General features: G+C 43.8%; 1 protein-coding gene across 3 annotated transcripts in view; it reads left to right on the top strand.

The window, feature by feature from the left end:
- Nucleotides 1–27,396, top strand: part of DIAPH2 (diaphanous related formin 2) — a 1,301,891-nt gene that overhangs the window by 80,111 nt on the left and 1,194,384 nt on the right. For 2 of the 3 annotated variants that reach the window (XM_088475574.1, XM_088475575.1), the window contains exons 2-3: nucleotides 16,076–16,252; nucleotides 27,275–27,379. In XM_088475574.1, the coding sequence (XP_088331700.1) occupies nucleotides 16,076–16,252; nucleotides 27,275–27,379 (282 nt within the window). Of the gene's footprint in view, nucleotides 1–9,474; nucleotides 9,508–16,075; nucleotides 16,253–27,274; nucleotides 27,380–27,396 lie in introns of all 3 variants that reach the window. The other variant, XM_088475573.1, reaches the window with a different exon arrangement.

Here is a 27,396-nt window from a genome sequence, read left to right as displayed (position 1 = left end):
TTTGTGGAGAGCCATGGCTGTTCTATCAGTTTACGTGAAGTCTGACGGGTGGCAGAAGCCACTTCATGTGGGGCTATTTAGAGAGTGTGGTTAACGTGTGAACCAGCAGTCTCAGGTAAATGTCGAAATTGGTGAAAGCAGTTATTGTAAAGAGATGTTCAGATGTAAAATAATAAGTTGTGATCAAGTGTGAATTCTATAAGGCACATTTATTGATTTGGAGGGTGATGGGAGACGTGAGGTTTGCAGGATATTTATTCCATAGTAAATCCGCTGTCCGTGTGTGGGGCCTGGATTTGGTGATATGTCACCAGATAATAAAAGCAGAAGGATGGAGAAGTAGATATAGTTGTAGGTGTGTAAAAGTTTTTTATAGTGACACAATGAGGCTGTAATTGTCAATTTTTGATGAAAAGAAAGCTCATTAGTTTTTAGAGGAGGTGAGTGACTCAATAGGGCGGCAGTGTGCCCAGAGAGGGGAGATGCAGGGAGAGTTAGGGATGTTATATCCTTAGAGAAAATACAAAGGAGAAAGTTGATAAAAAGAAATGTGTAGTACATGGTGAGTTTTAGGTTTGTTATTTTTAGACAAATTTTAAAGCAATCAGTTTCTTAATCTGAAATTACCTTAGATGTTGGTCAATGTTTGTTCAACTGTTTGATTAACTGTTATGTAATCACACTTTGTGCCTTTAACACTTGGTGCTGTTAACCCCAGCTGCAAACAGCCCCAGCTGCCCCTAGACTGAATATAAAGGAGTGGTATCCTTGATTAAGACAGGCTACAACTGACTCAATTGCTCTGCTGATCAAAGGAGATAACTTGCTCTGAGTTGGAGCAAAAGCCAGGCCAGATATATACCATAAACTATGCTTCACTGAACAATATAGACTATACATGTAAAAACAATTCTATGCAAGAGATGAAATATCACATACATTTAAAAACTGCATATGATTGCATGAAGGTCTATGCAGAGTATATATGCAGTAGGCAGGATGAGAGATGAAATATCACATACATTTAAAAACTGCACATGATTGCATGAGCGTGTCCGCAGAGACGGACGCCCAAAGTTCTCCCGCAGAGGTAGGCCATACTGTGACCCTTCAAAGGAAATCTGCTTCACACTGTTTTCTTACACCTTATGTGGCCGCTGGTTTGTAGCACCTTCCCACCCAACATGATAATATAACATAGTGTTAGTAAGAACACAACATATAAAGCGCATAGAAAGAGATAGGGGAGGGAGGGACAAATACCGTCCAGAAAGGAAGTTGCTGGGCATACACCAGCCTTATAAAGCCCACATATAGCCACTCCCAATATATCACACATGGTCAGAAAGCAACCAACCAAACAAACCCCCCCAAACTAATCTACCTAGCAACAGTTGACCAAAATTCTAGGCAATTACAAAAAACTAAGCACTCTTATATAGCCTTACGCTTATTCCGCTTGCGTCTCATCTAAACAGGAAAACCGACAGGCCCAAACAGCGCCCTGTACCATGGCACAGGTCGCACTACCCAAGTTACGGCCCTGCACCTGTACAATCTGTCCATTTTGCTGATGTTTCAGAAAAAAGCAAATGAAAATTGTTGGAGATAATTTGTGAAATGCAGACAAAATAAACCCCCCACAAAATGCGAAAGGAAGATGCCGATGACTCCACCCTAGCGAACAAGCCATGTCTAGGAAAGACTGCGGTCCATTAAATTCTGCTTTTCATTAATTCTTATTGGTTGCTACATCCTGCGCTGAGGAATCAAAAACTGGTGATCTATTGAGACCAATCCACTATTAAAATAAGAACTTTTACAGAAAGTTACATGACAGATTTTGAATTGTCAGTTTTCTAGTATTTTATGGATACTTTTTTTTTATTTTTTTTATACTGTATATGAAAATTTCATCCCAGCCTCTGTGATAAAGCAGATTTCTCCTTCACTTTCTTGTAATATTGGAGCAGTTCAGATCAAGGTCAGTTTCGTGCCACAGCTAAAAAATTTTACTTTTAAATAAGGCTCTTTGGATAATTGACAGAACATCTTGAGGCATTGATAACAAGCGGGCGGCAGATAGTTTGTGGCCATCTGAATCCGTTCTGTTATTAAAACATTCAGCGGTGGTTTTCTAGTTGTGGAAAGCGTTGACCCAGTGTTCACCCAGGTGCACGTTCAAGTGTAAGGTCGCGTGCTGCATGTATTTATCATTACGGCTTGCTTTTCATTGCTCCCTGTAAATGTCAAGTCCTCTGCTTCCGTTGTAACCTGCTTTTTATGTCTGGGAAATCATTCTTCATCGCCCATGTGCTCTCTACACTGTCATTTCTCTCCGTCCTTCACTAAATCAGTCACATAAGAGGTAGCAAATAATCTTTTAAGATTCAGCGGAATTGAATTTGAAATCCTTTCCTTTTTTATTTATATATAAAAAATTTTTTTTTAACTAAGACAGGGACTACCTCAAAATTCAAATAGTAAATTTAGCTCCAGGATAGCATAACTGCCCAACAAACTGAAAGTAGCCTACAGGGGAATTAGGATTAGGGTTCTATTTAATCAAAGGCAAAATAAAGGATAGTCACTAATATCTAAGGATAATCCCAACTTTTAAAGATTTGTCTCTATTATATCACAATATTGACCATCTGTCCAATATATCTACAGGATGCAGTACTGGCCATTTCTGATTTATTCTTTAGGGCTTATAAATTAATATCCATTAAAGGGACACATTTCCAATGCAATCGTTTTGCTTTCTAAACAAGTTCAGTAAACAAAGCATTCTGAGCACTGAAGTCCTCAAGACCCTAACAGACGCGGGGCCCCCTGCAATAGCCACAGGCACAAGCGCGACACTGGCGAGTTAGCCGTATTTTGAAAGTGGAAATAATTTTAAGAAAGCAAAACCAGGTTGGTTTTACCTTTCTTTAAATGATTGCGCTCATAGCGATGTTTCGCATACTATTACACAAGGCCCGTGATGTGCTTAGATGCATCTGCTGTGCAACAAAGTGTTCCCGGAAGTGCTTTTAATCTCGCCTGAAGTTTATGGGGAACAGGCATGAACAGAAACTTGCAGTACAGTAGGAAACTATTTATTACTAATCTTTATTTTGCCTCATTTTGGTGATTTGGCGTATTTTTTTTTTTCCTGTCTTTATCATGGTGGCCTTCCCGGGACAGCTGCTCCGACAAGCCAGTGAGTGCAGAATATTTTGCTTTTGCTGTTAAACACTGCGGTAATACTTTACACTGCTGTGCTGGGTCAAGCATGCTCGCTGGAAAAGCAATAGGAATCTGGATGCAGCATGCCAAAGTCATTGTTTGCTATCGGAGACAAACTCCAAAAATATATTTCCGAGCTTGTTAATTAGCACAATTGCAATATCCAAATAAAAAGATTAAAATTTTATATATATAGATAGATATTACAAACGGACCGGCACTCCTCAATAAGAAAAATGATTTGCTCCGGTGCCCTCAGAATAAATTAACATGTAAAGAAAATTAATAACTGCGGCACTCGAAGACTGATGTAAAGATAAATATATTGAAAGTTGTCACGAAAAAATCTTCCAACGTTTCGGGGCGCTTAGGCTCCTTTGACCTTGACAAAGGAGCCAAAGAGCCCCGAAACGTTGGAAGATTTTTTTCGTGACAGCTTTCAATATATTTATTGTACATCAGCCTTCGAGTGCCGCAGTTATTAATTTTCTTATATATATGTGTGTGTGTGTGTGTGTGTAATTTTATTATTTATTATTATTTTTATTTTTTTTAAATGTCTAATGTAATTGTAATAATTTGTGAAAAGGCTACAAAATAACTGAAAAAAACCATGTGTTGTTGCTTTATTACTGTAGTATTAAAAATATAAAAAAATGTCCCTTGAGTAACTGTAACTTTGTATAAAAGGTTTTAATTTTACACTTTCATGATAATTGAACTAAGTTTGTATAATATAGTTCTGTATTAAAATATAATTTAATGTTCTGTGAAATTGCTAAATTTAATTTATGGTGACATAATTAAGAAAGCAGCAATTAACACCAATTGTAGAATGGATCTCTTTCACTACACATCAAATTATTTTTTTTATTTTTTTTTAAAAGTAATATGACTATTTTACAATCCGGACATGATTTAGGAGAGTCTAATTTAAATTAATTGTAAGTATTACTGTTATCAAATCACATCCCTGTCTCCAATTCCCATTTGTGTTTCAGAAATGAATGCCACCTGTGGGTTTTTTAGAGTCTCGGATCTGCTTAATCAGTCAAAATATTTTATTTTTATTTTTTTATCATCTTGCCTTTTTATCTCCAATCTAATTTACTGTCTTTAGCGTGCTTTTCAGAATGCATTTTCGATTTACTTGGTTGAAGCAGAGTGTTAAAGATATTCTTCTCCATTTCATTACGTACCCTGCAATTTCCACAACTGGACCCTCTTCTAAGTTATCCCTAGCAAATACAGCAGAAATATATTCTGCCCTACAATTGCCAAAATGCCACAGCTGGTAATAGACTGACTGTTTTAATTCTGTACAAATCACGTCAGTTGTGTAAGGGACTGCAAACCAATAACCAGGATAGATTAATCCCTTGTCTTCTGTGCACCGCAGTGTATCTTCTCCATTCTTCTGAACCATTGGCAAAGGAATTGGACAGTTGACATGTAAGGAAGATTATAACTGTCCCACAGGGGGTAATTTTTCCTACCAGCTTGGGTATTTTAGACCTATAGGTGGGTATCCACCAATGATCGCTGAGAATGAATTAGATCAGGATTTTAATTGTATATTGCTTAATACTTGATCAGCCAATATCTACAATCATATGTGCCCAGTGGCCCATCGGCAAAATTTATGGGGTTCCTCGGGACCGTGATATATGCCCCAATTCACAAATAACCAAACCTATCCAAATTATCTAATAACATGTGAGGTCACACAGGACTCAAATCCGGAAATGTTTTGATCAGATTAACCCTGCGTCTGGCGCAGCTGGCCTGACAGGTACCACAAAGCTGTTCTCGCTCACCTCTCCGCCGCAAGGGGGCGCAGGGGCCTGCCCCTCATAAGCACTTTACTATCTCTAAGTGCTGTTTGAAACCCCCCTAGTCAGTTTTCCCGCCGCCTGCGTGGAGTGCAGTAGTGACCTTCCTGGCCTCACAGGCTCATTGCGCCCGAACTCGTCCGAATTTTGAAGGTACGTATTTCTTTTTATTTTCTCACAATTTTGTGTATTTAGCTCATTTTATGAATGAAAGTTACAAAGTTTGTGGGTATTTTGCGGAAATATGTAGGTTTGTCCAGGGCGGCCTCTTAGGCACACTGCGCCTCTTATAATTTAGTATTTTTTGTTTTACTTGCTTTAAGGTTAGTAAATGTGGTTTTGTGAATCAGATTTCCATAAATTCTCTCTTTGTACATCCTAGTTAAGGTCACTGATCACTTTAAGAGCGTTAGAATTGAGTTAATTAGGTGCTAATGACTATTTTATAACAGGCACCTGTCAGACGCACTGCACCCGAACCTGGGAGTCCCAGAGGTGCGCCTAACGCAGGGTTAAATGGTTGGATATTATTACATGGTGATCTTCAGTATAAGACTTTTTAAGTTCTAATGGAGGAATCGGTATGTAATGCCGGCGGCTCATTAGCCGCCGGATGAAATACCGACGCCGGAAGCCTGAACTGTCTACATCCCGGCAGGGGCTGGTAAGTACCCTAACCCTCCCTTAGGAGTGCCTAAACCTAACCCCCCCCCCCCAATCCTCCCGCGGCTTACCTTCATTTCGTGATGCTGGCCGTCAGGATTTCGGCATGGGGCTAAAGATAGACATCTGGATTTCATTGCCTATCTTTAGCCCCGGGTCGGGATTCCATTGTCTGTATTCCGACGGACGACATTCCAGCTGCCAGTAATCTAACTGCATACCCTAATGGAGTTAATGTGTTATGTGGAACACTGCAGAAGTGCAGTGCTAAATCTTTGTTGGTGACATTCTATGTTGAATGTTTTTGGAGCTTGGTACATATGCTATTTTCATAGCCGCCGTACAAAGTTATGGAGAAAATAGGACAGTACCCTTATGTTAAATAGCCCAATACTAAATACTGTAGTGCATCTCCCTGCAATTAGTACATTAATAAATTCCAAATTATCATGTGTTCAATCTGGTCTCTCACTGTGGTAACTGGATTCTGATTGAGGAGCTGTGATCGGTCACGGGTTCTTTATACACCGATGTGAGGCCTGCGCAGGTTACCGATTATGGGTATTATTCTGAGTATAGCCGAAAAGAACAAGTCATATTGCTCCTTGGTAAAACCATGTTTCACTGCACGAGGGGCAGACGTAAAGTGTGCACAGAGACTAAAGCTGGGCCACACACTAGACCAACTTTCATCCAACCATCCAACTAGTTGATTGGTTGGAATGAAAATCTGGTAACGTATGGGAGTAAATGATGATCAGCAATTTGCTCCTAAATGCCAGAAAATAGAAAAAATTGGCATCAGACAAGTTTGTTAAATGTTTGATCCAAACAATTTGTTCAAACAACAGTTTTTGCCAATTTTCCAGCGTTTGGGAGCAAATTGCTGATTGTCATTTGCTTTCATCCCTTACCAGATTGTCATTCCAACCAATCAACTAGTTGGCTGGTTGGATGTAAGTTGGTCTAGGGTATGCCCAGCTTTAGATTTGGGAAGGGTGTGCCCGAACTCTCATATAAAATGCAGTGTAATGGCTGGGAACACACTTGGTGATCTATTGTTTGTTGGATGAACAATATACCGATAGCGCATCGGTAGGTGTGTGCACCCAATTTGTAAATTACTTAATTTGCAGACACATCAGGTAGGCCCGGCAGCATATATATCTGAAAGACTTATCGGTACATGTGTGTACCGATAAGTCTTTCAGATATATAAGCTGCAGGGCCTCTGTACACTTGATGCAAATGAAAAAAAAAATCATATGTACAGCGCCTATGGAATTAAATGCAGCAGAGGTTCAGGGAGACAGTAACCAGGGACCCATGCAGTGAACTGTCAAGCAGTGCGTGGTGGAGGGGTGGAGTGAGTAGTAGAGTGTGGGAGAGTCTGTGGGGATTCAGCATATGCACAATACTAACACCCCCTCTCCCACGCCAGTGTTTCACTTCAGCAGCTCTTCTCCAGGTGCTCTCTTTCGGCTCCCATGTGTGATGGTCTTAAGAGCAGTCCTGCTCGCTCACGCCCTCCTCTGATTGGTGCATGGCACCAGCTGCCCTCCCATGGATGCCTATTGGAACACCTGTCATAACATTAAAAAACAAAATCCCAGTGCTTTGCTGGGAGGCCCTGCGTAGTGGTGATTGGCGGACACAGTGAGGCATGCGAAGCTGGGTGCAGGTGGGAGGCGGGCCCAGGAGGCACCAGGCCGAATAGTAACAGCACCCCCTGCACCCACAATAGTTACACCCCGCTGGCATATGAACTCAGAATCTCAGGTGCATATTTTTCATTTACGGTAAATTAAAAAATGCATGCAAATGACCGGTGACGTATGGCAGGGACACAAGGTGTCTCCTGTGCCTCTTCTCTCCTTAATCTGGCTCTGCCAGTCACCAGCCTGCCCCTGCATGGGCTGCGCCACTGATGATAGTGGACAGGGCTACGAAGCAGGGTAGCCCACCAGGAATTTACCCGGCTCCCCTGCCTGGCTAGTCCAACCCTGCCTCTAACCTGGGCATGCTTCTAGTTTGTAGGCCTGCACCTTGAGCTGGAAACCTACAACCTTATATGTGATACACAAAACATCATAGTGCGCTTCCTTTCTCTTTAAAACTGTTTTTTACTTACTTGCCATATTGCTAAGGGAACATGAGCACTCTGCTACTGTATATACCTTAATTAATTTTATTTTAAAAATTTAAAAGAGTAACATTTAATTAAACAAGATTTTTGAACATGGTTTCCTGTTGTATTACAATCTAGAACCTGTTCACACTCTAATTCAGCGACTCTTACTGTTTGTTGAACAGACAATTCTGACACGGTTTTTCATTATCGTTAGATAACATCTCTCTTAGGGTTTTATTTATTATATCCTCCAAAAACATCTGTTTTGGTAGGATTTCTGTAATAAAGTTCTGGGGCTGTTTATTATGAGGGTACTTCAGTAGATATTGGCGATGGTCCTGTAGTGTTCATTCTAGCACCCTGCAGCTGTCACAACCCCTGTAGTTTCTTTTTCCTGCCTCTGGGTGTCGTGCTCTGCTCTGGTGCTTCTAGCACACTCAGCTGATGCAACAAACTGCTGATATACAGTCCAGAGTATGCTAGAAGCACCAGAGCAGGAAAGTGGAACTGCATGGGATGATAAATCTGCTTACAGTATGTATATATAAATGCGTGTATAGTATATACAGTGACTTGCAAATAATTATTTGTTTCGCCTTGGGAATATTTACATTTTTTGTGTTTTAGAATCTAGCTATTGCTCCCATACTTCCTGACATTTAGCATTTCCTGCTATAGCCATTGCCAGCAGCTTTTCCTACTGGGCTTCTCTACCAAAATGACACTGCTAGGTACAACTGATCTTTGAGCAACAAAGCAGATTGGTCTAAAGCATATATATTACTATACAATAGAGTAGGGGCGTTCTACTAGGGTCGGAAACATACATGGCCGCCATAATGAATTTCGCATCCTCCTACTTTTAGGGGCATGCGGGGACCATGCTTTATTGTGAATATTAATCAACCTTGGCATGTTGTGCCACTGTGGGGTTGGCATGGTTGTGCAGGACTTCAGAGACTGTGGAGAGGTAAGTATAACTATATATGAGTGCAGGGTGTGCATGGTGGGGCTCCCTGGACCCAGTGGTCCATGTTGACCCATTATAGATATGCCATGATCTCTCAGGGGGGGAGAACCTAATGTCCAACTTGCACAAAACAACATATAAACACAGAACTTGCATAAAACTGTAGCAGAGTTTCTCAACAGGTCTTCCAGCCTGCTTCCCAGGTAGTGAGAGAGAGGCTGATAAAAGGTGTGTCAGTTTCTCTGGCCAATCATATGTGGTCTGACAATCAAGACTGCTCATTACCTGGATAATTACCACATAGAAGTTAAAAATCTGGGCATATATACCTCCCATCAAGAACTTCCCCAGTGCTTTTGTCACAATATGTATAGGTGTGTTTTATAAAAAAAAAAAAAAGTATAATCCTTTTGTAATACGTGATATAACAAGTGGTGCATTATTTCTTACTGTTGTCATTTATATTGCTATTACTATTATTGAATATCTGCATTTCATTCTGTGCATGTGGTTTATGATAATAGTACCAATTTCTCTTACTATGCCATTGGTTTAGGATCTGAAGGTTTGATTTGATTTTGCACCTATATTGATTTTCATTTTGCCTTTGTTTCTTTGTATTTCCCTTATCTTGGTTTCTATAGAACATTCACATAAAATCGTTGGCAGATGATGTGGTAAGGTGGAAGCTAACAGACCATGCATGCTCCTCCTCTTCTGTTACTAAACCTTTCCCACCAATGACATGAAGGCATGTGCATGATTCAATGCTTGCATCCTGGGAGATGATTTTTGCATGCCCATAATCCGCGCCATCCATTGGCTTTATGCTTTTTCATAATATATCATAATATAGTCTTTGAATCCAGTGCTTCTAATCTGCAATAATTGCCTATAAATGCATGCAATGATTTCCTTGCTCGAATCGAAAATACTAATCTCATTTTTGTTCCAATCATTCTCTGTTTTATAAATTCAGTCTTTTATTTTATTTTATTTTTTTTCTTTTTGCTCATATAATTTAGATTTTTGTGTATAATTTTGTTTGTATTCAAGCTTTTAAGTATATAATTAAACTGCTGTTAAATCTCTTATGCTATTTATGATGCAGACCTTTTTTGTTTTTATATGCAGCAGTTAATAAATGTATGTCTGTACAATTTGGTAAAGTTTTTGTATGTCTGTAGTAAAAATGTGTAAACCCCGTCCCCCGACTGTCCTGATTTTTATGGTACAGTCCTGATTTAAGGGGACCCTCCCACTACTTCCGCTTTTACTCTCCTGCCCTGGTTCCCGGGAAGTTGGGAGATACAGTGTGTTGTCACTCGCCATGGTTCCCGGGAAGTTGGGAGGTACAGTGTGTTGTCACTTGCCATGGTTCCCGGGAAGTTGGGAGGTACAGTGTGTTGTCACTCGCCATGGTTCCCGGGAACTTGGGAGGTACAGTGTGTTGTCACTCGCCATGGTTCCCAGGAAGTTGGGAGGTGCAGTGTGTTGTCACTCGCCATGGTTCCCGGGAACTTGGGAGGTACAGTGTGTTGTCACTCGCCGTGGTTCCCGGGAAGTTGGGAGGTACAGTGTGTTGTCACTTGCCATGGTTCCCGGGAAGTTGGGAGGTACAGTGTGTTTCCCGGGAAGTTGGGAGGTGCAGTATGTTGTCACTCGCCATGGTTCCCTTGTATTAAATGCTGACTGACTCTTTACACTGTGCACATAGTAGGAGAAATTTGAAAGGGTTACTGAGAGCAAGGGACGTGACACAGTCACCAATTGTGCCCCCCATCAATCACACCCCTCCCCTACCATCCTTAAAAGTCTCACAGCCCCCATGGCTTACACAAGCAGTAGTACACCAGTGTTGCAAGCTTCAGTGACTTCCCTTGTGTTTTAGAGATTTGATAGGCTGCAGTCCCACGGAAATGGGTTTAGCCTACAAAATAACTGCCTCGTGTTAGTGGAGAGGCCACTTTAACCTCGTCAGCGACATGGATGTAGAATTTACGTCAGGCCATCACCGTAAAAACTCTAACAGCCCCCAGTCCCCTTACCATTCTAACGTGCAACTATTGGCCTCATCTTAGAACTTGAGCAAGGGGACCTCCAGGTAATTACACACACACAGGGGATGTGATCTTGTGGTGCTTATCTGCAGCTGTGATGGGCAAGAACGAAAGGTGAAAAATCACAAGAGTTCCCTTTGCATTATGCCATAGCCGTCTTATTCAGTCATTCTTATTAAGTAAAAGTTCATTTAAAAAAAGTGGTCAAAATTATGATAAAACTAAAACTAGACAGACCCACAAACACAATGTGCGTACTGTGTTAATTGTACTGTGGCCCAAAACTTATTTGGTAACTCTATAATCATAATCACTAATCCTAGACGAAAATTTAAATAATGGGTCTATCTAGTGGGGTAAATTGAGGATTCTTCCTCAAGAAACGTTAATCTTATTTAACAAATATATATATTTTTTTTCTTTTGTCTTTTTTAAATTTTCTCAACTATGTTACTAATAGAAGCCTGGTCTGTAGTGATGAAACAAAGTAACATTTTCTTAGGCACAGTAGAGTACAAAAATGAAAATGTTTATTCCTGACCCAATCATTGCAGCGCTACAATGTCCAATGACGTAGTATGAAACGCACAAACCAGATTTCTAAAGCCTCGTTGTCCAGTTTATGCAGAAGATGAATTGTTGTTTATTTATTTTTTTATTTATTTACTTTGGTTTTTCCACAATGAGATAAGTCAGACTGCCCTCTTATAGAGCGCTTCACTCATATACTAAGGGAATAACATTACAACCTTACATTATTTATCTGTGACTATATTCAAATGGAAAGAAACCAATAAAGCCAAAGTCAGAGATCAAGGGCGCGCAATTCCCCCCGATGCCATCAGCGGTTGATGCGCACATTTTGATACTTAGCTATACACTGACATCTTAATTATCACATCATTAGCATGTCATGGTGTGTAGCGTTACTATATACTAATGAGCCTATTTTTTCCCCATTACGGATAATGGTATACTCGAGCTGTTTATGGATTCCATTCCGGGAATGTTAACAATTAGCTGAACCCAAGTTATAACTAGCAAAGTTAGATGCCGTTTTTTTTTTTCGTGTCAATTGTGTTTTTTCTCTCCTTCATCTGACATTCTAGCATTGCCCTTATTATGTTACCTCTTTATTTTTCTTTCCGCTGTCTTTTTTTTGTGTTTTTTCAAATCCGACCAAAGGCTTCTGGGTAATGCGGCAGTTGTTAAATGAATACCCCTCCTCCTCCCCCATTCAAATTTAAGAGGACGACCCAGGCTGATGCGTAGGAGCCATCGTCTGGCAGCAAGTTTCACCCTCATATGTGCCCTTCATAAATGGATCAACTGTTCTGGGCAGCATAAAGAACAATGACTTGAATGGCCGCTGTGGAAATTCCACATGGGCGTATATTCATTAGAGTAGTTTGCAGAGTTGTACGCATCTTGTGGTGCGCCGTGCTTCCTATATAATATTCTCTTGTCGTGATCGCTTATCTTTGTTGCACATTCCCACCAGCCCTAATGCTAGGTGCATTAAGTGACAAAGTGCGTTTATGCTACCGGCCAACAATTCCGTCAACATTTAGCAAATTTAGTTGTACGTGTAGAGGCGGTCAAAGTGCATGTGAGACTGCATCACCCGTATTCTTTAATAGCGCTTCATTCAAGAACATGCGCAGTGCAAAAACATGCTAGTTGGGCTCCATAAACTGAATGATGTTCAACTCTCCATAAGACCCATGTTCTCCGGGGAGTTGACCTTATAATTTTTGGCCCATGCACATTTTTGTTATCACGATTCCTGATGATCTAAATAGAGAGGGTCTTTTTAAATAAATGGCGTAGATTGCTGTTGGGTATGACTGATGGTGGTCCCTATTGCTCCATACTGTATGTGTGTTTCATTTACTGAATACACAAGGCCCCACTACGAGCTACTGTACTGTGGAGTCGAAAGTGATCCGGCTGTTTGGCAAAGGAGCAAACGGCTGGTTCTTGTCTGATTAAGCTAGGTGTGTGGCCAAACTTAACGATAGTCGTGTATTAAAGTTCTGTCCATATTCTCCCAATGTGAATTTGCCTCAGACTTTTCTCACCAGTAATACCAGCCCTAGCCACCAGAGAGCGCTGTGACAAATTTCCCTTCCTCATTGATCTGCTCAAATATAGGCCCTCATTCAGAGCCGTACGCTCTGAATGAGGGCTGGCCTCCATGAGAATGGAGCGTCCTCCTGGACGCTCGTATAGCTGTGGGTCACCACCCACAGGCTATACGAGCGTGCAGTTTGATGGCCGCGATGGTCGTGACCATCGCGACCATCGAAACTGCGAGCCGGAGCCTGCGGTTGAGGTTTTCAACCGCAAGCTCCGGAGTGATTTTGGCTCTATCAGAGCCAAAATCACTCCCACTGACATCACTAGTGATGTCAGTGGGCCGGCTTCTGACAGGAGGCGTTCCCGTGGGAACGCCCCCGTCAGGGAGGCACGCCCCCGGCACGCCTACCAAAGGGGGCGTGCTGTCAATCAACATCGACAGCATGCCCCCTTTGATCAGACACAACGAGCGAAGGACTTTCCTTCGCTCGTCGCGTCTGGCGCATGCGCACAACGGAGCTCCCTCCGTCGTGCGCATGCTCAGTCCAGAACATCGACCCACTTGCGAGCGGACAGCCGCTCGCGAGTGGGTCTGAATCAGGCCCATAGTTTGTCTTATCCTTAAAAATCTTGCACTTACTGGATTTTACTGGTTGACAAACAAGTTTTTGTAAATCAAATCCATCACTGGTGCCCCCACCCGATGCAGGGGTCAAAAGGTTAAAAAAAAAAAAAAATTGTGATGTATCCAACAGCAACCAATCAAAGACCTTCATTTTTTTTTTTTGTTCAGTAAATGAAAGCAGACATCCCATTGGTTACTGAGAGCTGTAGTTTTCGCAGTTATCCATGCACCAGTTTTCATAAATCTCCCCCTTGCCCCAGTAAAGTAAATGGAAGTACTCCCACAAGAGGTGTCCTATTCCCCCTTCTGTGGCAGCTGTTCCTATTTCGTTATGCCTAGATATTAATGTATCATGTTCTCACTTAGCGCCACTGATACAAGGAATATGACAGCTCCCATTAATTCCAGTTGCGCGCGCACACACACATGCAGAGAACACGCACCCATTAATCTATGCTAATTACTGTACTTTTACTATACATTTAATGGGAGGAAAGGGAAAAGTCATCTAAAACTTCATACGCTTTCCTTATTAGCGAGAAGTGCAGGAAAGTTCCAGCCGGCTTGGATTGTCAGAAAACCTCAATATCAGGTAAACAGGGCCTATCCGAGGGGATGTAGTTATGAGACCGGTGGCTTCGATGCCGCTGGTCTCAATCCCGACCCTGGAATCCCGACAAGGGACTTAGGGGTCTATTTACTAAGCAGTGTTAGGAGACAGAGTGAATAGTGATAAAGTGATGAGGTGCCAGCCAATCAGCTCCCAACTGTCATTTTTCAAACACAGCCTGTGAGATGACAGTTAGGAGCTGATTGGCTGGTACCTTATCACTTTTCACTCTGTCTCCTAACACTGCTTAGTAAATAGACCCCTTAATATTGACGCTGGAATCCAGGAGGACGATAGCCTGAACTAATCTAAGCCGGGGCACCTTTAGTGTTAGCCGCGGGGGTAGGGGTTAGGTTTAGGAAGCATAACTGGGTTAGCGCTAGGTTTTTTTTGAGGGGGAGGTTAGGGCCATGAACCCCCAGGGAGGAGGGATAGTGTTAGGCACCATTGGGGGGGGAGATTAGGGTTAGACACTAAGGGGGGAGGGTTAGGTGTAGGCACGAAGGGGGAAACTTTGGTTTAGGCACTAAAGGGGAGGGTTAGTTATGGGGAGGGTTAGGCTAAAAGAAGGGAGGGGTAGAAGGGAGGAGTAGAAGGGGGGGAAGGGTTTGTATACTTACCCGACACCTGTCGGGATACCAACCATTGAGATGCTGCTGTCTGTATTTTGACAGTAGGCACCCCAACAGCCGGCATTACATACCCATTCCGTATCGGAGAAGACAAGCAAATAACACTAGGAGAGATGATCCCTCCACCAAAGGAAACCTTACTGCTTATTAGCTGCTGAGGGTTATTTAATCCCTTTATCCCTTCTCCAAGATTAATGATCAAATCTTGGAGAAGGGATACAGTGGAGAAGTTAAGTTACTCATACTTACAGCAACCTATCAGCTTCTGTCATTTGTCTAGAGCAGCCTGCAAGAAGCAACTGTACTGGTATGATGCCGCTGAAGCCAGATACAGGGGTCTATGTACTAAGCAGTGTTAGGAGACAGAGTGAAAAGTGATGATAAGTAAGTGATAAGGTGCCAGCCAATCAGCTCCCAACTGTCATTTTTCAAACACAGCCTGTGACATGACAGTTTGGAGCTGATTGGCTGGTACCTTATCACAGACATCACTTTTCACTCTGTCTCCTAACACTGCTTAGTAACTAGACCCCGTAATTCCTAACACTAATGTGAGTAGGGCTAATGCAGGGATCTGAGCGGCTACAAGTGGGACGCGGCTCCACCCACTCATTCCTGTCCACAGCTGCAACAGTCATCATCCGCACTGGGGGGGAGGACTAAGCAGGGGGCGGAGACTGAGGTGATCTGGCATCTGCTATACTAGTCTTATGTATCGCATGAAAGTAAGACTCATACATACTCAGGATACATAACCTCCGGGTGCCTCAACAGGTGCCAGAATTTTGAATCCCAACTGACACCAGTGTGTTGACTGCAGCACTATGGTCATTCACATCAGTCCCTGCCCCCAATGGAGCTTTCACTCTCTGGTCCGTATCACATGTACATATACCCATTATAGTACTGGCGGTGGGGAATGACTTAGGTGATAATAGTCCCAAAAAGGAGATTCTTGCAGTTTTGGGTGGCGGATTATCCTAAAAAGTTGCATTAAGCTCACTGTATAGGCAATATTTCCACTGCCTCCACCACAGGTTTTCAGGAAGCACCTGAGCCGCTGGGGACGCACAAACACTGGAAGGAAAAATATCTTATTTGAAAATAAAAGGTTTCTATTTATTAAAATTCTTCTTTAGAGATGAGATCACACACACACCAGAAACCTGTCATTTAAGTCCTTTATGCTTTATTCACAAATCCTTTTTTTTTTTTTTTTTTTTTTAATTTTGCTCTTAGCGTGACAGGTTAACAAGTTTCAGGAAATCCGCTGTGAAGAAAGAGAAGCCGCTTATCCAGCATGCCACCGACTCCCTGGCGTCCGTGACAGAATTCCCGGCCCCGCAGCAGCTCTTCGACGACCAGTCGTTAAATTTATCGGAGAAAGAGATCATGGATCTGTTTGAAAAAATGATGGTGGGTAACTGATTCTGAATAAATAAATTGAAGATCTAATGTAATAAATTAAAGATATGCAACGCAAACCCACAGGCGCATGACACTTGTTAACCTGAGACCCGCCCTATTCAATGACCACACCCCTTTTACACAAGCACTGTCCAGCTTTATCAGTCCTGTCACGGTGCAATGTACAGCGGCACTAAAAGATCTTCAGATAATTGCACATAATTTTATTTTATTTCTTTTTTTAACCTTCAATTTGTTTTTCTTGTCTAAATCCAAGAAGCAGTCATGTGAGAAATTATTATTACTATTTTTGTAATATTTAAATCACTGTGGCAGGCTATAAGGTTATTTGTATTTACTTTTTTTTTCTTCTAGCTGCTATTTGTAATTCTGCTCACAATATAATGTGACTTAGTATTCATCCTAGCACCCTGCACTTGTCACAACCTGTGCAGTTCCTCTTTCCTGCCTGGGGTGTCACACTCTGATCTGGTGCTTCTAGCATACTTTAGTATCCCAGTAGTTTGTTGCAATAACTGAGGACCTCATTCAGAGGCGGTTGTAAGATGCAAGCGGTCGCACAGAATCAGGGCAGCTACTTGCATCCTGAACGGCCACCTCCTTGTCGATCATTAAGCTGTGGGTTACCACCCACAGCTTAACGACCGACCAGGTTGATGGTTGCGATGGTGATCACCATTGCAACCATCGGGCCTTACGACCAGACCCTAAGGTTGGGTCTGGGCACTCGTAAGCCCCAGGGAGCTTCCTGTTCTGATGGAGCAGGAAGCTCCCCACTGACATCACTGATGGTGTCAGTGCAGCCGCCCATAAAACGGTAGGCGTTCTTTAAGGAACGCCTCCGTTTTGGAAACCACCCCCTGGCCCGCCTTCCAAGCGGGGCGAGCTGTCGATCAACATCGGCAGCCACCCCTTTGATAGGGAGCTCCGGAGCGACAGAGTTTCTGTTGCTCTGGGGCTTGCACACACACAGAGTGCGGCCGCTGCGCAAGCGCAGGCCTTACCATCAAGTCGGTTACGAGCGCATCGGCGCTCGCGACAGACTCTGAATAAAGTCCTGAGTGTGCTAGAAGTACCAGAGCAGAGTTTGACACCCCAGGCAGGAATGAGGAACTGCACAGGTTTTGACAAGTGACAGATGCAGGGTGTTAGAATGAACACTGACTACCATGGCAACCACAGTCGCATGGCACATGATGTATTGAGCAGGAAATCTTTGGAAAGCCTCTCCCAGTTTACCTGCTCTGTGTAATGTCAAATCTTCCCTTTTCTTCACCCACTCTTTCTCACACGCCATGCTGGCAGCTGCGAGTTTGTGTGTGAGTGGTAACCATACTGTTCACATACTAGCCGCTAAAAAAATCAGATGCATGCCTAAAGTACTTAACTATTTAAAAGAAATAAAATGAGTAAATTTATTGTGCTTGCTCCTTAAAGGGAAAGTGGTTTAAGTTAGGGGTGGGCAACAAGCAGCCCACCCAGATCTTGTAAAACTACATATCCCAGAATGCCCTGCCAGCCACAGTTTTGCTATTTGGCCATTATAGAAATGTTGCAATGCATGCTGGGATTTGTAGTTCAACAGCAGCTGGAGGGCCGCTAATTTCTCACCCTTGTTTTAGATGCATTGCACAGAACTTAAGGAAAAATGTCATTGTAACAAAAGTCATTGTAACAATAACTTTTTAAATTGCATCTGTCACAAGTGGAGCAATTGAACCAATTCATAAGAATTAGGAGCCAGTGCCTCTAGTGGTCATGAGGTGCATCAGCAATATCACTACTACTTATTGAATCAATTGGCTGAGGTATCACTCCCAGAGGGGCCTATTCATCAAACGATAAATGGCCCGTTAACCATCCGATGGTTCTCCACCATCGATGGCAGAACAGGTAGGTATAGTTTTTTTTTGTTTTTGGTCTATGGGCATGGAGCATGGAGCTTTGCTTTGCCCTCTGGTACGCTCTTTTCCCCACTCCTATTCTGATTGGCACGCCATTTAGACCTTTTGCCAATCAGTTCTGCCCCCCCTTGACAGTAGGTATGCCTATCAATGAGTTAAACCATCAGTGGTTTCCTGATGACGATTTCTTGCCATAGATGCAAAGTGCCGATGGTCACCATCAATGAGACCCCTTCAGTGGTCCCCTCTAGTGCCTAATGCAGAGGTGCACGCAGTTGGCCGATGTTAGAATCACTCTGTATGCATCCGAGTTGCACAGCTCACGTGTCCCGATGGTTACCGCCTGGGGGCACAAATCAGATTAGAAGCCATGGATTTCGGTGGGTGTTCCTGGGAGATAACTGGGGGTGGTTAGGCAGACGCTGCCATGTCGCAGACACAGTAGCCCTGACTCAGGCCGCCATATTCAGATGGAGAAATTGCACTTGCCGTAGGGTTGGTGCAAGCTTCGGCGGTGCAGCGATGGTGCATCTAAAGATGCACAAAGATAGATGAACACCATTGCAAGTGGGCGTCTCGGTATGAATAGAATCTGTTGTGGCGTTGGCGTAAAGATGCAGTTGCGGCACAAGAGGCCTCCTGGCCCGTGGCTGCATCTACATCTGAATCAGGCCCCTAATGTATACTATGTTTTTATTGGGAGAGTGAAAAATGCTTCATGGTGGCAGGTGTTACTGTACAGGGCACGCGTCCACTGAAGAAGTATTTTTTTTTTTGTCGTCCAATATCCAGACTGAGATGAAGGTTCCTCTGCTCACAGAAAACCCGACCTGTAAAAAAAAAAAAAAAAAAAAAAGTTGTGATGTTGAGTTTGGTCATGGGTGGAGGGCCCAGTGGGGACAATACAGAGGAGGGTGTGAGAGTCGGCGGGGGACAATGGGATAATACAGAGAATGGTGAGAGACACTGTGGAGTACAATACAGTGGAGAGAGATAGTGGAGGACAATACAGAGGAGGGAGAGAGATAGTGGAGGACAATACAGAGGAGGGAGAGAGATAGTGGGGTACAATACAGAGGAGGGAGAGAGACCATGGAGGATAATACAGAGGAGGGAGAGAGACCATGGAGGATAATACAGAGGAGGGAGAGAGACCATGGAGGATAATACAGAGGAGGGAGAGAGACCATGGAGGATAATACAGAGGAGGGAGAGAGATAGTGGAGGACAATACAGAGGAGGGAAAGAGTCAGTGGAGGACAATACAGAGGAGGGAAAGAGTCAGTGGAGGACAATACAGAGGAGGGAGAGAGACCATGGAGGACAATACAGAGGAGGGAGAGAGTCAGTGGAGGACAATACAGAGGAGGGCGAGAGACCATGGAGGACAATACAGAGGAGGGAGAGAGACCATGGAGGACAATACAGAGGAGGGAGAGAGACCATGGAGGACAATACAGAGGAGGGAGAGAGATAGTGGGGTACAATACAGAGGAGGGTGTGAGAGTCGGCGGGGGACAATGGGATAATACAGAGAATGGTGAGAGACACTGTGGAGTACAATACAGTGGAGAGAGATAGTGGAGGACAATACAGAGGAGGGAGAGAGATAGTGGAGGACAATACAGAGGAGGGAGAGAGATAGTGGGGTACAATACAGAGGAGGGAGAGAGACCATGGAGGATAATACAGAGGAGGGAGAGAGACCATGGAGGATAATACAGAGGAGGGAGAGAGACCATGGAGGATAATACAGAGGAGGGAGAGAGACCATGGAGGATAATACAGAGGAGGGAGAGAGACCATGGAGGATAATACAGAGGAGGGAGAGAGATAGTGGAGGACAATACAGAGGAGGGAAAGAGTCAGTGGAGGACAATACAGAGGAGGGAAAGAGTCAGTGGAGGACAATACAGAGGAGGGAGAGAGACCATGGAGGACAATACAGAGGAGGGAGAGAGTCAGTGGAGGACAATACAGAGGAGGGCGAGAGACCATGGAGGACAATACAGAGGAGGGAGAGAGACCATGGAGGACAATACAGAGGAGGGAGAGAGACCATGGAGGACAATACAGAGGAGGGAGAGAGACCATGGAGGACAATACAGAGGAGGGAGAGAGACCATGGAGGACAATACAGAGGAGGGAGAGAGACCATGGAGGACAATACAGAGGAGGGGGAGAGACTGTGGAGGACAATACAGGGAAGGTAAAGAGATGGTGGAGGACAATGTAGAGAGCAGGGGGGACAATACTGTTGATGGAGTAAGTTGGCAGGGGACAATACAGATGGGGGAGAGGGAGCCAGCGGTGGACAATACAGAGGAGGGAGAGAGATGGTGAGCAACAATATGGAGGGAAGAGAGAACAGAAGGGGGCAATACGCAAGGACTAGAAGACCTGATTCAGACCTGGGCGCTTAGAAGCGTTTGCTCGTAGCTGGCCGATGTTCCCATTTTGCGCATGCGTATGCATCCTAGTGCACGAACCAGTGCGAGAGACGGGGAAGCGGACGCTCTCTGTGCATAGACTACCCGGCAGAGTGAGTAACGGGCTGGCTGCTAGAACCGGGGGAGTGGATGTGCAAACTCAGGCGTGCCTGAGCGTCTTAATGCTGTTTCAGAGGCGTGCATTATTAACAGGCAGCGTCATAGTACACGTCACCTGGTTGTATTTCACACTGAAGTGTTTGCAGTGCTTACGGCAGGGTATAATCAACCTCAAGCGCTGCAATTGCATCCGATGGTAACCGATGTACAGATGGTTGCATACACTTCCTGGAGATGACGTGCGCAAGTGTGCGTCTTAAGACAGGCTGGTGGGCGTCTGCATACACAAAGCGATCACACGCCAAGACATAGTGGGCGTGCTAATGCCTTGCCGTGCGATCGCCTGCATTGATGGGTGTGCGCTGGGTTTGCATACTCTGGGTGCAGGCGTATGCATCTTGCGAACGGGTCTGAATGAGCTCCAGAGATTGCAGTGGGCAATGTAGAGGGGGAAGGAGCTGGCTGTGAAAAATACAGAGGGTAGAAAAAGCCACAAGAGACAATAGAAAAGGGAGAGAGACCTGGGCGGGGATAATACAGAGGGGGGGAGAGACACTGGGGAACATGACAGGAGAGAGAGCCAGGAGGGGGCGATACAAAAGGGAGAGAGAGACATTAGGGGCCATACAGAGGGGGGAGAGACACTGGGGAACATGACAGGAGAGAGAGCCAGGAGGGGGCGATACAAAAGGGAGAGAGAGACATTAGGGGCCATACAGAGGGGTGAGAGACACTGGGGAACATGACAGGAGAGAGAGCCAGGAGGGGGCAATACAAAAGGGAGAGAGAGACATTAGGGGCCATTCAGAGGGGGGAGAGACATTGGGGAACATGACAGGAGAGAGAGCCAGCAGGGGGCGATACAAAAGGGAGAGAGAGACATTAGGAGCCATACAGAGGGGCAATATGGAGGGAGGAGAGAGAGATGACGTGTGACAATACACATGGAAGAGAGAGGACGCAGCAGAGGCAAAAGAATAAGAAAACTGCCAGGCGATATCCGGCACAACAGATATTTTAGGATCTCTCGTAAATAAAAATACTATAATGTTCAGGTCTATATTGTTGTTTTTGCACAGTGGTAAAGTTGTATAGACATCCTAGAAATATATATACTGTAACTATTAAACATACAGACATCAAAAGCCGCTGACTGCAGGGGGAGATACTGACTGTACATAAGCTGCTGTTGGCTTGTTAGCCTAATTGATAAGTTACTAGTATAACTATGCATTGTCGTACATTCAATCCATATCGTGTGCCTTTATCCATGTACTGCTGTGAGATGGGAGAGTAGCCGGGCTGCAGGCATCTCTCTGTAAAAGGTCGCAATCAGGTTTAATACATTCGGCATTAAATGTGGTCATTATGTGATTATGTTGGGGCTGTAATTTCCAGAGCGATTTTATGATCCAAACTGCGCGATCTTTGTTTTAACAGTCACACACTTAGTTTGAATGGGCTGAGTCATTTCCTATTAACAGAGAACAAAAGCATTGCTAAATATATCTGTTGCTAATGGGTGCTATAAGTGTAAATAGATGGAAGATATTAGATAAAATTAAAGCAAATTATAAAACATTTTCCTCCCTTTTAAACGTTCATACACGGCTGGTCACAGATCCGGCATTATTCTATTGTGGCTATTTCATGCAGGTCATGTACGGTCGCTGTGTATTATTCATAGACAAGCGTCAGAGTTCTATACATCAGAGCATACAGAACGTTGTAGATAAATTGTTACAGCAGGTTCCTAGAAGTAGCGATCGTCACTCTATATAATATTCTGTATAGCCGATAATGTTTTATATTTCTCAACATTTATCCACACCAAAATGTGATCAAAATGAGCTCCACCTCTAATCCATCTGGACCACACCCACAATCCATGTGGACCACACCCACAATCCATCTGGACCACACCTACAATACATCCAAACCATACCTGGTTCACCAGGAATGAGGGCTTGTTGGCCACCTCCACCCACCACCATATAAGCTGCCTCCTTTTAAGGCCCATGTAATTTTAATAGTTGGAAAAAATTATTGTACACAGTGGAGTCCCATTGTTATGACCACCAACTAATGGCCAGAGTAATCACCGTGTAAAGCACGGACAGCAGCTAGACGGGCTGGGAGTGACTCAATAAGGTGCTGGTAGGTTGGCACAGGTATCTGGAGCCATGCTGACTGCAGTGCATCCCACAACTGCTGGAGGATGCGTGGTGGAATGTCCATAGAGCGAACACAACGATCGAGGTGGTCCCACAGATGCTCAATTGGGTTCAAGGTGGGGAATTAGGGGCCCAGGGAAGTAATTGGGAGTCTTTGTCGTGCTCGTTGGACATTTCTAGCCGTGTGAAAACAATCGGCATGTATGCGTGTATGTGCTCTGCAAAGATTGATTCATAACCAAATCAGTTGAGGGTGCCTTCCACATAGATGAGTGGGCCCAGAGAATGCCATGAGAACATTCCCCAGACCATACCGCTGCCACCACCAGCTTGTGTTCGTCCAGCAATTGCTGCAGTGTGTTTGCTCTCCGATGTTTCTTGCCTGACACGCTAACGTCCATCCCTTCGATGAAACAGAAAACATGACTCATCGGAGAAGACAACCCTTCGCCAATCTGCAGAGGTCCAATTCCGATACAGGCGTGAAAATTGCAGCCTTTTTTCGCCAATGCACCTTCCTTAGCATAGGTGCGGTGACCATCCGTTTGCTTCGGAGCCCCATACGCAGCAGGGTTCGCTGAACTGTCATTTTAGACACATGTCTGGTGGCCCCCAGGTTCATTTTGATGGTGAGCAACTCCACTGTAGCGTGTCAGCCGGCCCTCATGCACCTTCGTGGCCGACGTTCACCTCTTACATCAATGGGATGTGGTGCTCCGCAGTTTCCACATCGGTTATTCACAATGGTGCCATTTGTCCAGTCACGATACACATTCACCACAACAATTGTGTATGCTGGAATGAAGAACACATAACAACTGAAACATTTCAAATGCTTAATCTGGAGTTAGGGACAGGTGTCTGGGCTCTGTAGAGGCTGCACCCTTGCACCCATAGAAGTTCCACCACTGGTACGTGGCCACTATATTGCAGCAGAACTACAACTGACATTTGTGTAATAAGCCCAATTCATCCAATTGGCAAAGCTACTACTAATGTCACTATGCTCAGGAGTCGGTCACTCCGGGAACTCACGTAGACTCCAACAGATGCTCATTCTGAACTAATTGGGCAAGTTGAACACTCAGCACCTTTTTGGACTGGACATAGGGATGGCCATCGATGGAATAACCATGGATGGACTGCGGATGATTTTAAACCACCGAGGGAAAATCATCAATGGTTGTACCATTGCGGCTTTCAGCTGCTGCAGACTCCCACAGTTGATGTTCGCCATCAGTAAATGGACATCACTGGTAAAACTATTTACGATCGTTGTCAGACCATAGTTGGTCTAACTCCAGGCTGTAAGCCTAGCAGGTCTGCAGAGCCAGAAGGTTAATTGTTTCCTAAATGTGTAGTTGCTAGTGATCAAGGAACCCTCATAGGCCCGTATTCAATTAGGAGCTTAAAGTCCATTGCTGGACTTATCGCCGTTTTCGCCACTTTTCGAGAGTGAAAAAGTATCGCGCTCATCCCCGCATATCCCCGTATTCAATTCCAAATCGGCGAAAACTGGACTCTGCGAAAAGTAAATGAGGGAAAAGTGGTGTCATTTTTGGGGAAATCAGCCTGACACCCCCTAAAAGGATGCTCTGACATGGGGGATCACTATGGGTACCCCCAAATTGCCCTGCTGAAGGTATTTGGGGTTTTTAAACGAGCTCAAAAGGTGCTAAATAGCGTCTTTGCATATGTGGCGAAGAAAAGCATTTTGAGGGTTTTTTTGGTGAAAATAACTCCCATCAAATTTGGGGTACATGAAAATGGGTGCAAGCATGTTTTTAATTGACTATAGTGAAGTGTTAAAAATCGCTAAAAACGCACCATCAGCAATCCACTAAAACAAAAAAAAACCTGGGGCATACTTGGGGACCCCCCTCCAGAGTCTATTTCACTAGTTTTTGAATTTGTACCCCCACTTAGATTTTTTTCCACCCACTATTTCAAAGTGCTTTTTTGGGATGTCCTTTGTGTTTTTTTGGCATTTTTTAATGCAGTTAGAGTCAGGGGGGGGTGTCCAAACCAAAGGGTGCAGGGGGGTTCCAGCAACATTGCAACCCAAAACCCCAATTCTGCAGGGATAAGTTGAAACCGGCGGCAATGATGTCATCGGTGAAAAAGTATCGCCGAAACTGACTTCTTTGCTTCTAATCGAATACGGCCCTTAGCCTTTGCTATATAAGGGGAGAGGGGTTTAATGAAGAAATACTGTTTGAATGGAGTTATTAAGAACTTATCACAAAGTTGACGTCTTTACTGTTTTACCTGTAGTACTAGCTAAGTTTCACGTTGCGAGCAAATTGCGTCCACATGCCGGTAAAATTAGATAAAGTGTGTGGATTGGTTGCTAACTCTACCGCCACGTTTCCAGCCGGACCAGTGGGCATTTGTTTGCTCTGCTCCTTTTAAACCTTATTCCTAAAATCCAAAACCGGCTACATCTGTGGCAGATTTCACACTTTCTCCCGGCCTGCGAGCTCGCAGCTGAGACGTGTTTCTGAAAACAGATGTGACAAGCGCTGAGCATGCTTCCGCAACGCTACAAAATAACAGCCAGGATAATTAATTCATCTCTGAAGAATTATCCTGCTCTCACGTCGCACGGCCAAATTACATTTCAAATGAGTAGATGTTTACCTCGATACTTTTTATTATGAACTTGCGGGTTCGTCAGTCAGGGGAACATTTGTTCTGGATGTGACAAATGCCAGTAATGGGTATACATGGTATCATCCTCACCCCTGCTGGTGACACCTCCAACTGTACGAACAGCGATCACTATAGTTCTACTGAATAAACCCCCTCTGCAAATAAACCTGATACACTTATCACTTTTATTTTTTTTATTATTTTGTTTGTAAACTACGGTTTTTGCGGTTTATTGTAATGATTCGCTAATGAAAGTAATGTATTTTTCTATATTCATGTTGGAATAAGTATACAAAGCTGTTTATCGCCTATAAGATTCCATGCTGCTGTGTGTCTCTAAGTTGCTCATACAGTTTGCCCTGCACTGTGGACTGGTGTGTTTATACTGCTTCAATGGATATATGACCTAAAACTCATGTTGACCTAAATAAAAGAGCTACTTATAGCATTCAGAAATGTATATAACATGTAAATGTTTCCATATGTTGATAGAATGTAAGTGGGTTGACCCTCTAATTACATTTGCTCATTGCAAGTTGCCTTTTTGCGATCAGCCGCTTTCTGCAAATGTTATCTAATAGACTGTGAGGTCCTCCAAAGAGATTACCAGTCCTTTAGGCGTTATTCTGTTGAGGTGGAATTTGCAAACTTTTACTAGAGATGTGCGGTTCGGTTTTCCTCGGATATGTTCGGATCTCAAAAACTGCATCATATTGGCGGTCATGTGTTTTGGATAGCCAATAAAATAAATCCGAACTAATCCGAATTTGCGATAATTTGGTGATAAGAACCGGATAAAACCGAACCCGCACATCACATTTTTCTCAAACAGTTAAACAATTGCTACAGCTGATCAAACGCCTAGGAAGGGAAAACGGCACTGTAGCGCCCAGTGGCGGCTCTAGAGGTGGGAGCTGCAGCGCAATCCAAAATTCAAATAGGGGAGTCACACCAACTGCCAGTGAGTCATGGCCGGCGATGTTTGGAAGCATTTGGGGTGGCAGTTGGTGTGGCTCCCCTATTTGAATTTTGAACTGCGCTGGAGCCGCCACGGATAGTGCCTATATCATCCCAGAGCCTGGGAGCTACACTGTGCAGTTGGTTTTTCCCCCGGTATCAATGGTTAGTCTGACAGCACTGGCTGAAATCTGTAAACATTTGGGGATGGGTCAGGTGACTGAACAAGTTGTTCAAAATCCATACCTTATAACATCTGAGGTCTGGGCTCAGGGCGTGGCCATGGCAAAATGGGGGCCCCTGCCTCCACCGTGCGCAGCTCTGCAACAACTCCCAACCACCTCCTGTATCTAGATGAAGGTCCTGATCACTGGACTGTGGGACAGTCCTCCAAAACCTGGACAATCCCACAAAAAGCAGTGCGGTTGGTAGGCATGCTCAATACCCGTTATGCGGCCATTTTGAAGTGGTAAGCAAAAAAATGTTCATCCCCGTAGTTGGTGGTGTAGATATAGCTTGAAGTAGATGCCTAGAAAGATAGATGTAAATAAGCCATTTCATTTCTGGAGGAGAGAATTCTGGGTAAGATTTGCATATGGCGGCCATTTGAGTCAGTGGTTTACTGACTGTATTCATGTCATTACCTGTAAAGGACTTAAAATGAGAGAGTATGTACGAGCCAACTGTTCTATAATTAGAAAGGGACATTACAAAATTGGAGTCTTATTTATTTTTCTAACATTCATTCTTCTACCTCATCGATTTTATTTACAGGAAGACATGAATCTGAATGAAGACCGAAAGGCACCGTTACGGCAGAAAGATCTGTCCAGAAAACACGAGATGGTCGTTCAGTACATTTCTGCCACTGCAAAGTCGGTAAGTTGTATCCTCTA

Source organism: Taudactylus pleione, unplaced genomic scaffold (genome assembly GCF_031769625.1).
Source record: "Taudactylus pleione unplaced genomic scaffold, aTauple2 ptg000174l, whole genome shotgun sequence".
Taxonomy (NCBI): Eukaryota; Metazoa; Chordata; class Amphibia; order Anura; family Myobatrachidae; genus Taudactylus; species Taudactylus pleione.
This window is presented reverse-complemented; position numbering and strand designations above follow the sequence as displayed.